Source organism: Opisthocomus hoazin, chromosome Z (assembly GCF_030867145.1).
Source record: "Opisthocomus hoazin isolate bOpiHoa1 chromosome Z, bOpiHoa1.hap1, whole genome shotgun sequence".
Taxonomy (NCBI): Eukaryota; Metazoa; Chordata; class Aves; order Opisthocomiformes; family Opisthocomidae; genus Opisthocomus; species Opisthocomus hoazin.
In genome coordinates this window covers 24,896,971-24,909,117 of record NC_134454.1, presented here as the reverse complement: position 1 = coordinate 24,909,117, position 12,147 = coordinate 24,896,971, and the positions used below count along the sequence as shown (strand labels likewise).

At 38.2% G+C, this 12,147-nt stretch overlaps 1 protein-coding gene across 5 annotated transcripts in view; it reads right to left on the bottom strand.

The window, feature by feature from the left end:
- The window catches only part of CNTLN (centlein), a 217,891-nt gene that overhangs the window by 177,952 nt on the left and 27,792 nt on the right, over positions 1 to 12,147 (bottom strand). For all 5 annotated transcript variants that reach the window (XM_075410639.1, XM_075410640.1, XM_075410643.1 and 2 more), the window contains exon 4: positions 8,646 to 8,730. In XM_075410639.1, the coding sequence (XP_075266754.1) occupies positions 8,646 to 8,730 (85 nt within the window). The remainder of the gene's footprint in view (positions 1 to 8,645; positions 8,731 to 12,147) is intronic.

The window sequence follows — 12,147 nt, the reverse complement described above, 5'->3', positions numbered from 1 at the left end:
AAATGCCAACTGTGCTATTTGATTCTACAGTATCCTTCCAAAGGATGCCTGTATTCACAGTTAACTATTCAACTTAGAAATTAACTCCTAACAAGGACAGAAAAAAACAAGCAAAAATGCCAAATGATATATAATGGATTAAAATACAACTCCAGCAATAGTATTATGAGTACATATCCCATAATTCTTTCCTATTTTTCACACCTGCCCTCATGCTATAACAACCGCAAAGAGAGGCGAATGGAAGTGGGGGAGCTCACCTGATTTTTCATACCACCAGAAATTAGTTTGTTCTTCCTTGCTCCATCCTGTTCTTTGCAGGACTTCCCAAGATTAAATCATTTAAAAAAATATTTCTGAGAAAAAGAAGTATGAAGCTGCAAGCAGGCAATTGCAAATCCATTCCCAAAATGAATGAGAATTTTTGAATGCCTATTTCCATTAATAATAGATGTGAAATAAAACATAGTAACTTAAAGATGTATACAAGCAAAAACACTCTTAAAACACTGTCCATTCAAATGTGCCTACCTACCACTTCTGTGCTGGAGAAAAAGGGCAGGTCTTTTTTGCAGCACAAAGAAAAGGAAATTAGGATTCTTTAAAGACCTTTTTTAAGAGGATCAAGTAAAATCGTTCTACAGAGAGGCAGACCAGAAATATGAGCAGCTGACTTCATCCCGCAAGTGGGGAATACGTACTTACTCTTCCACCACTAGTCAGTCTTGCTCCTGAATTCTCACCTGACCCATAGATTAAGGAAGGGTCAAACAGTATAATCTACTATAAACATCATGGTCCCTATTGCCCTCTTTGGACTTGTCTGATGCGATTAATTTGGTGTCTTCAGCAAAGGGTGCTATCTTTATCAAACCACCTGACAGAATTTCTTAGTATTTGAACATGTGGTGAAAATAAAATGTGACTTTATCCAGTGTTTTCAGTCAGTCTTGCAACTCTAGCACCTCACTTTCAGCAGCAGCAAAGGAACCATCTCTGGCCAGCAACCTGCTAAGCAGGTCACAGAACCAACAAAACTTTTTAATGATGTGCATGCACCATTTCACTCCACTCAAGCTGCTCCTTACAAGCACACTGCAGTATGTGCCTTCTCCCATCCACCAAAAACAAATCCCTACTATTCTTTTCACTTCTTATGATAACCTACAATCCACTGTATGCCTTCCGCTGGTTCCTTCTCCTACACAAGGACAGCAGAAGCACTGCCAGCAGCTGCATTTTTGCATTGACAAGGGAGTCAAATACTATTTCTGGTACACTTGCAACAGGTTCGCCACCTCTGAAACAAGGAACACAGAATCTCCGTGCCCTGGGAGGAGGCAATACTTAGAAGCAAGTTTTTCCACACCTCTAATTTTGAGATGAGACAGCACTGCCAAATAAACTGAGCTGTAGCTTTGTAATAAACCCTGCACATCTCCCACTACAGCATGCATTGTAGTAATGCATCTGCTAGATTTAGAGATTAACTGTCCATTTTCCTCTAATGAGGGTATGACAGCTCTCACGATAACCACAGTGAACACTGACAATATAATGCCGCAGCTCTAACATCACCTTCACCATCCAGTCCTCTAAATAAATCCCCTTTCCTCTTTTGTCTAGTGATTCTCTGCACCAGGACAGACTGGATTTTCGATAGGACCTATAACACAGCACTGTAAAGTGGCACTGTGCAATACATTGATACTTTCTCTACTCCTTCCTCTCTTCTTAGCAGCTACATTTTGAAACTATTGAAGCCCTCTAGGTCAGGCAGCAGAAAAAATGAAGTTTCTTCTTACCCCTCATTCTCTCTGCTAATTCCAAATCAAAATCAACAATCTGCTAAAATGAGCTTTTCTCTTCTCTGCACTGAAAAGCATGATCTTCATGGAAGTGGGTTTGGTTTTTTTTCTACACTTTCTTCCTCAGCAAGGCCTATATAAGGTTCTCTGAGTTAGCCTTTGTCTCTGGAAGTGTGCATGACTCTGCAGGAAACGACACCTACTAGCATCTGCTCCTGACACAGCAATATTTCATTACACTTGCATACATGAATTCTGCCAGATCAGGTGTAGTAATAAAGAACAGCTGTTGCTATGATCAACTTTTCTGACAAGCTCCTTCCTAAGTGTGGTCAGCAGATTCCTAAGGGTAGAACCTAATCTCAAAGGGCACTGCCTGCTTTTTCCTGCTACCTGGTCCTTATGGAACAACTGTTTTCTTGAACTTGAGGAAATCTGGCTGTATTCAAGCAAGAAGCCCTGATATATGAAAATATTCCTCATCAACAATGTCCTTAGAGGAGCAATAAAATCCTCCTTCACCCTCTTAAAACTACATACTGACTTTACAAATTGAAAAAAAAATTGTGTCACTAGCAACCACATAATATACTGGACACAGTTGAGAAGTTAATCTCTTCTACGTTAAAAGCAGCTTCCAACCACTTTAGAAACCATTTTCAACTCAAGAAAAAAGGCTATCCCATTGTAAATCTAATTAGCTACATGGTAACTACTGTTGCCTGGACTGAAAAAGAAACTTCCCAAACTAGACCCCAGCTCCCCAGAGGATGAACGAGATCATGAAGATGACCTCCCTTTTCTTTCCAGGCTTGAATATTGAGCACCGCTAACGTAAGAATCAAGCATTTCAAACCAGTGGAATGGGCAGAGGACATCATCACGTTTCTTTGCTTAATGTACTTCTTCCTGTCTAATGCAAATGCAGCTATTATTTCAGGCTATCTTTGTAGAACCACTGAGAACACGAAGGCTGAGTAAAAAAGATCCAGAAGCTTTAACCAACTTCAGGCCTGGATACACAGGCAAATTAATGTAACAATGAGGCACGGAATTACAGCACACCCATACGAACACCCAATATAGCTGCCTTTTTGCAGATTAAGTAGCAAAACTCCGTCCTCAAAATGGAGTAAGATACCTTACAGAAACACATTTTGGACTTGCAGGGAAAGCATTCATACTGGGACTTCACACAAAAGTACTAATGAGCTGTGAAGGTAAAGTACACTGTAATTTACAGTTCATTAATTTCTTCAGACAAACAAGCCCACAGGTATTAGCCATAGTCATCATACCACCTACTTCAGGTAGCCTTCCATCAATAAACCAAAATCAGCAACTTTCAACTATTTGAATAATATATTCTCCCCCCCAATATTTCTCACTCAGACCAGCTCTTTAACAAGATTTCTTTCCCTTAATTTATGAGAAAAGATGGCAAGCAGAAAGCCACAAAGACATACAATAACACACCAATGTATCTCGAAAGGGCTACACAAAACAGGCAGGTTTCACCACTGAAGGGTGATCCCTTTTGCAATGTACAACTTGAGTAAAATGATCTTTTTAAAGAAAAAAAAAAAGGTCAGTGTCCTCAGACACTCTCCACTTGCAGTATCTATAAATCTCATTTGGTGGAGAAACTTGTTTTGCAAAGAGTTTATAAACTTTGCATAATACCATCACTACTGACAAATTCCTCCAAACTCCCTATTACCAAAATTATCCTCATGTCCCTCATTACGCAAGAATCACCAAGGTTACATACTACTAGAAATAAAGTGTTTCAATGGCAATAATGTGTGTATACATTTGTCTTAATTTAATAACAGCTTTTTATTACAAAGAATAATACAATCAGCTGTAGGTACAAAAGTTAAGAAAAATTTATTAGTGTTAATTAATGCTTGAATGTAGAATTAGGCTTCTTTCAATTGGACCCATTAAAGAGGCTTTAATATAGATTTGCACAGCAAGCTGAAGATTTTCAAGTGCAGCTAATGAGGCAAGCTAGTACTATTTTAACCCCTCTGGAGTATAATCAGTTGATAAGGTTTTGAAACATTACAAGGTCTAGGACAAAAAGATTAGCTTTAGTTCCTCCAGACCAAAATTGAAACCTAATTAATTAACAATGTTATAGAAGACAAAAGGTTTACTGCTACTTTTACGTGTCTTTAATTTAATCTTCTAAAGAAAACAGATGAAGATATTTTATCTACTGTATGAATGTCAGAAAAGCGCATTCCCTGTTCCCGTATCATCCTCTAAACTAATTGTTTAATTTCAAAAATTTTAATGCATTCTTCCAAAAACTTCACCTTATTTCGAAAAAAATAACAAAACCCAGCACCAGTGATCTGTTCGAGACATGCACAAATATTATAAACTAAATACACCAGGTGGGAAATGTTTCCAAAGAAAAGGGAGAATGAAAAAAGGTATGTGCAACAGTCAGCCTTCAGAAGAAGAATAATCAAAACTCTAGGACAGTGATTCATCTACTTAAAGGCAGCAGTTAGTAATTCTTTTCCTTGAAACACACAGAGAAATTACGTATATATAGCAAGGATACATCACTACTGAGAAAAGAGTTTTGAGCCACTGTGTAAAACAAAGATGACTGTAATAAGATCAGTATAGCAATCTACCCAACAACCTCCAAGGAGTAAAATTTTTACCACACAGCATTTAGAATAAAAATAGATATGCCAGATGAGGCACAGCTGTGACTATCAAGACCAAAATTTACCAACCAACCCATCAAAAAGACAATTAAGAAAACAAAAGAAGGTACAAAGGGAAAAATACAATGGAAAACTCCAACACAATATATTTTGTACTGAAATTCTATGCAATAATAGAGAAAAAAAAAACTTAGGTGCTTTAATAAATATTATATTTATTTGAACCTCTGAATGGTGCATTTTTAAATGCTGCGCATTATTTCATACGTAAAATGTTTAACACAACACACAGTTACGCACTAAATTCACGGCAAGAAAAGAGAGTCTCACACATTTACCTAAAACTGAAGATTACACCATTGTAATTCAGGAAAGGCGCACAACAGATTGAAGTCCTACTAAAGTACATAAAAGTTTAATGCATGTACTCTGTTCCAAAGATATTAGACAGCAGAAGTTTTGTAAAACTGATTTTTACCCTTAAAGCCACTGGTCCCATTCTAATGAATATTTGAGCACTTCTTTCCCCCCATTCAGGTTATACAAAAGTGATTAAAGACCATATTACTTCTCAGTCATAAGTTTCTATATTAATTATTTTAGTTGGTCTTCAGTAATATTCTTTAAAATGGAAATCCGTCAAACAGTTGAAATAGTTACTGAAATAGCCCTCAGTATTAAATAACTACACGTATCTCACTCAAGGTGTGCAGGATATGCTTTCTTATTTACAATAATTTTAAAAGGGCTCTTAAGCTTGTCAGGATAAAGTCTAAGAACACAAGAGAAGAAAGATTATCTCATGTTCTCCTTCCTAGGGTTTTGTTGTTGTTTCTGCCAGCAATATCAGCTTACATATGTGTCAAATTATGAGATAGGTCATTTGTTTGCATTTTTTGCCTTAGTGAGCATGGATTCATACAATCAGCTGTCTGGTGGCCACTCAGAAATTCCTAGTAAATAAATACCCCATGACAAATGACATTGTTGTAACCAATAACTCTGTACGATGCGTGAAGGGTAAGGGAAAAACAACGGAAGATTGGATAATCTCACCTTCCTAGACGTAACAGATTGGTGGACTGCAACATGCAGCCTTGAAGTCTTGCTCTCTATACTTTACAGAAAAGAACATTCATTGTCTTTACTGTCAAAACTCATAGTTTCATAGGCAATCTATTTGCTTGTTCATTACACAAATATGTTTTTCTCCTTAGATGAACACAGAAAAAATCCAGAAAAATAAATGAGAATGCTCACTACATCGTTCCCTATGTCAGCTCCAGTCTTTGAATTACCAAACCACCAAAACCACTCCAAAAACTCAGAAAATGATCCCACTCTTGTTTCAGTCCTGTGGCATCCCAGCCAACAGATAATGACACCAGCTTGTACAGCATCGGCCACTGGCACCGCCCAGTGCCCTTCACTATTCCCCCCACCTCAAAGTCAATGATACTCTAAGAGAAGCTATTTGAAAGGCCTGTATTACAACATGCATTAAAGTTGTGACAATCATCAAAAATGCAGCTTCTGTCCTCCTCATCTGTTAATTTCTTCCACCCTGATGCCAAGACCTCCTCTCCCGGCTGCCACTTCTACTTGGTTCTAGTTACTTTTCAGCCTCTCTCTACTTCCAGATGGTAACTGCATCACACTCCCAATTTCAGATTTCTGATCAATTTCAATTTCAGCTTCTGCAATTGATCTGAAACCACAGAGAGCAATCTCTGTGATTTCACAGAGAGATGCACACTACAGGTTCAGAATCTGCCACAGCAGGCAGCCCTTCTTAAAAGCACATTACTGCACACAAATTCTTATAAACTTGCTTACATAGGTCTTTTCTCTTTCAGCAAAGGATAGGGTAGAAATGAAGGAATAATCATGCATTGCTGGTTTATAAAAATGATGTGCATGCATGCACCAGACACATTATAAATCACACCTACAGCCATGAGTACACAACAGCACACAGAAACGTCACCCACTGCTGTAACTCAAAATAAAAGGATGCCTAATCTCATTTCAGTGGTGTATCTCATCAGGCAGCAGGTACGACTTTTATTTCGAACAAACAGGAAGTAGGTAAGCTCTGGAAACCTGAGTTTACACCACTAGCTACACAACTTACCTCAAGTCAAGCAAGACCCTAGTAAAGGCCATCCGAAATACGAGGATATTCACTAATCATCTGCATGATGTGGCAGAGCACATCCTCAGCAAGTCTGAATATGACACAAAACAGGGAGGAGCAGCTGATATACCAGAGGGTCATGCTGTCATTCAGCAGCTGGACAGGCCGGAGAAATGAGCTGAAAGGAACCTCATGAACTTCAACAATGGGAAATGAAAAGTCCTGCACCCAGGAAGGAACCTTGTGTGCTGGGGTCCATGCACCAATATATGCTGAGGGATGCCCAGCTGGAAAGCAGCTTTGCAGGAAAGAACTTGGGGGTCCTGGTGGACACCAACTTGACCATCAGCCAGCAACATGGCCTTGGGGCAAAGAAGGGTAATGGTATCCTGGGCTGCATAAGGTCAAGTGTTGCCAGCAGGTCAAGGGAGGTGATCCTTCCCCTTCATTCAGCACTGGTCACGTCACCCCTGGAGTCCCGTGGCCAAGTCTGGGCTCTCCGGTACAAGAGAGAAAAGGACATAGTGGAGCAAGTCCAGCAATGAGCCACTAAGACAATTACGAGACTGGAGCATCTCTCCTATAAGGAAAGGCTGAGAGAACTGGGACTGTTTCAGCAGGAGAAGAAAAGGCTCAGGCGGAATCTCATCAATGTATACAAAAACCTGAAGTGAGGGTGCAATGAAGACAGAGTCAGGCTCTTTTCAGCGGTGCCCACTGACAGGCCCAGAGTCAATTGGCACAAACCGAAACACAGGGGATTCCCTCTGAACATCAGGCAACACTCTTCCACATGAGGGTGACTGTGCACTGGCACAGGTTACCTGGGGAGGTTGTGGAGTCTCCAAACCTGGAGATATTCAAAAACTATCTAGACATGGGCAGCTGGGTCTAGCTGACCTCGCTAGAGCTGGGGTGATGGACCAGACAACCTCCAACCTCAACTATTCTGTGATCCTATGAAAAACTACGTACCAGTCGGCCTTTTATGCCCAGAAACTGCAGGATTTACACATCTGCAATCACACCCTCGACCTTTGTCTCTGTTTTTGCCATCAGCTTTATCACCTATGAAGAAATTCTAATTCTTTCTCTCTCCCTCCATATCACACTTGGTCCAATTATGACTTTTTCTTATTAACATTGTTATCAATATGGAAAAGCACATTCTGTTCTCACAGTCTTGAGAAGGTAGTCATTTCAGATTTATGGAGAAAAGGAAGGTGCAATGTTTATTGCTCTCTTTTGTTTATTTAGTATTAGTTAGTGTTGGATTTTACAAGTATTGTACTTCAATTACTATGAAGGTTCAAATGCTTTGATTACTTTTCAAATAATTATTTTGATTTCTAGAAAATGCACTCATATTTTCTCAGTTTCACCAGTTGCTTGGCTCAATACATGGTTCTCATCCAAATTTTTTTTCTGACACACAGCACTCAGTTTTGAGTGAACAGTTCAACAGAGAATACACATGACACAAGACTTATGCATGACATGTTGGATTTGTCAGTATTGTTTCATAGTTTATGCTAACAGTTAACGATAAATATTGTTATAGGTTAGTAACACTAAAATACATAGCTGTACTGTTTTTAGGATATTACATGTTTAATCCTCATTACTCTAGAAATTGTGGTTGGTTTTTTTTCGTATTTGTCAGGATGGCGAATCTTTCCAAACTACGGGCACATTACAAAGCCAAACACAGTCAGAACTCTTCTAGACTAAAATGCAAGTTTAGGTCAGTCCATTAGGCAAAATAAGGCAACGAGTTGATAAAACTTCTCAGAAGAAATTTCATCAAAAATCACAGGAACTTTGTAGGTGAAAGATCAACTGTTTGAACAAGTCAGAAGAGTTTAATTAATACTTTATCAGCAGGTTATCTCTAAGTCAGCTGCAACTTTCACATTAAGACACAACAGCAAAGTATTTTCACATATATGAAATATAAATGTGTTGTCAGGGATAGTTTTCTTAACTGCTCTATTTAAACATAATACAAACCTGTTCTAGGGTTTCTATTTTGCTGTCTTTGGCTTGCAAAATCTCTAAAACTCTTCTGTCCTTGACTTCAGCTTTCTGCTTTTCTCTGGAAACAAACAAAAAAAATAGACACTTTATTAGTCATAATTTGCAGTTAATCATTTGAATTTTTCATGTCCTGATAATGAATGTCATTTTAAAGCACAGAAAATTAAATTATCTGAAGCTGACAGGCCTTGCAGAATTAATCAGGGAACATATGGCAAGTGACAGCAAATTGCATCTGTGAAAAGCTAACACAACTTTATTCAAAAAGAAACAGAAGTAAGAGGACTTAAAACACATTTTTAAGCAGCTGAAATGATCTGTCTTATCCTTTCCCAAACGCAAAAAAGGTACTTGTCCATAGACTGAGCAAAAAGGTTTTTACCTTTCTTGGCAATTCAGAGCCACTAGCTGCTTGGGTGTGTGAAGTCCTTCTCTCAACTACATGGCATTTTTATGTCTGAAACAACTCTTTCGAACATCATGGATAACCATTTTAGTATCTTTCACATAGATAGAACCTGTAACATTTACCGAGGAACAATCACCTCTGCAATACCTCATAGAAAGCCAGCTGATGAGGCATTAACATTTTCTTTAACAAACCACCTCATGTCATTGCTATCCTGTTTTTTGACTGAGTTTTAAATGTTGATGCCCTTACTGGCTTCTGTTTTAGTCAGAAACAAAACAAATGTTCTCATAGTAAGGATACACAGAGATTCTGTAGCACTAGACAGAGTTCCAATCATACATCTGCAATAAAAGGTCTGACAAACATACATTTCCTGAGAACAGCCAAATACTTCAGGCATCCCCGGCACCACAGGTGACAGAGAAACAGAAATCATTCACATTATCCCTGGTTTCCCAATACAGTTAAATTTCCGTTGATGGCTGGATATAAGCCACCCCTAGAAATCAGAGAATCCTACTTGCGCAACTTTTGCTCTACCAAATGGGAATGTTTCAGAGGTGGAAGGGAATGGAAGAGTGGTACCCATGAGTCTGTAACTCTGATCAAAACTGTTAGAATATCCAGCTGTGCCAAAAGGCTTCATCTGCTGACACATTTTGTAACAGAGACCAACAAAGATAACAGATACACTGGCAACTATTTTTCTCCACTATTATGTATTACTGAATATTCTGCTGTTATGGGTGATTTTAAAGGCTAAACGACACTGTCCCCACAGGCCATCCAATACCATGCTTTTTAAAAAAAAGTCCTATGGCTGCTAAAGTATTTAGTCTGATCTTGAGTAAATAAAGAATTACATAAAAATTGTATGGAATTTAAAGCAAGATTTTTGGAACCTGAGGTCTCAAGGCATCATATCTGTAAGCAGCGCTCTCCTACTGCAAATACAGCAGCACTGATGCGTTGTAGCACTGGAACAAAACTAAGAAAAACCTAGCTGAAAAGATAGGTACTTAAAATACATTTAGCTGGGAGAAACAAAAATATATGGGATCTTAAGCAGTTCATAGCATTAAAAAAATGTACTTCCATGCAGAAAGTAATTCAGGAGCTGTAATGAGCAGAGAAAAATGAAATCATGAATATTCAACAAGTATTCCAAAAGACATTTCATGTCTGAAAGGTATTTAGCATTTTAACTGAGACAGAAACTTAACAGAAAAACGCACATCAGATCCCGACCTCAAAGCATCTGATCACCTGCAGTCAGAAGCATCAAGGAATTGTCATGATCAGTTGCTAGGTAGACATGAGCGGTGAAACACATAGTACAGCCATTTTCTCATAGTTTCTCTTTGGCCTTCTACTAAAACTAAGTAGACTGCAATTACAGAGATCCATGTAAATACGAAGTTATCTGACGTATTCCAAAGGTTATACTGTGATGTCCTTTCAAAAAAAAAAAAAACTAAGGACAGAAAAGGGAGCATAAGCGACAAAAAAAACAAACAGGTTTCATTATACCTGACAGTTAATGAAACTGACTCACCCTGCTTATAACACACAACTAGATTACAGAAATCACATTCTCAGTCAGGTTTTAAAATTGGTAAAATACTTTCTAATAAGCTTATAAAACTTTGTACTAATAGATATTGGACAAATTCAAAAATTAGCAGTTAGTAAGGAAAAATGTCTGAGAATAGATTGTTTGTGTAATATATTGGAAAATATTGGAAATACTCATCACAGAAGTTTCTGCATGTTCCTGAAACAGATACACTGTTCATGATAGATACTGTACATTATTGTACAACTTAAATGAACCAAAAACTGCTCCAGTATAAAAATACCAATGCTTCTTCATACTTAAATACTTTGCTGTGGGGTCCTTAATGGCTACCAATAATTACCTTTTTTCAAAGATAAAGCTGCAGTGCACAAAACCCAAATATTGCAGGAAGACAGTATCTTTCTCCCATAAGCACATTACACCATAACCTATCTGAAAAAGTGACAGATCTATATTAACCTACGTCGAAACTCTAAATATGGCAGCACTCCAAGTTTCCTCAGGTCTTAACTACAGCTAGACAATTTAAGAATTTAAGATTAGGCACATGCATAACTGCTTGATCCAAAATTTTAAGAGCTTCAGAAAACAAAAAGTAAAGCAGGTCTTTAGTACAAAGCACTTTGAATAGTAATGTGTAGACACAGATAGAATCATATAATAAAATATGCATACACACACAAGCCCCATGAACCACTGAACAGCATTGCCCCAGTCCTCAAAAGTATCCTGACCTTAACCACCTGCTGACACGTCCTACTCATTCTTTGTTCCCACAGTAATGTATTCCCCTCTCCATTTTAACGCAGCTGTTCTTATTTTCTATTTCTAATTAAATTAAACCATTGCTCTAGCCACTCTTTCTACATCTACCATCAACAATCTGCCATTGTCTTCCCAACTCCTCTAACCACTATCTCCTCTCACAAAGTCAGCCTTTTTTAAAATGAGGCCCAATTAAACACAAATACTGGATAATTAACTAGACTCTTAACTCAGCTATGCAATCACCACTTGAAAATTTATTAAACTTGTTTTCTAATGGATTAATTGATCTGAAAACCTGGTCAGGCAGATTTCCCAAAGCAAGACTCAGAAGAACTCTACAGTTGTGGGGTTTTGGTTTTTTTTATTTTAAACAGACTGCAGGAAGAAAGTGGACAAACCAGCCAAGAACAAAGTGAAAGAACAAAGTGCTCTGGAGAACTTAAAAATAGTATGTACTATCTGGTGTGCTATTGGCAGTCAAGAACTTATGGAGGCCTCTGACTTCAGGACAAGGCTGCATGCAAGAGGTTTGAAGAATAAATCTGGGGTTGGAGAGAAAAACCAGACTCTCATTAAAGCAAAAAGTGTGCCTGTAACACAGGCACACACTAGCCAATGGTTCAAAGTGCATTTCTAGTTAAATGCAGTATTTTCCCTGTGGACTGGATGCATGGTCAAACCGTCCTTTGAACAAAGCTGTCAAGGAATTAAGTTTA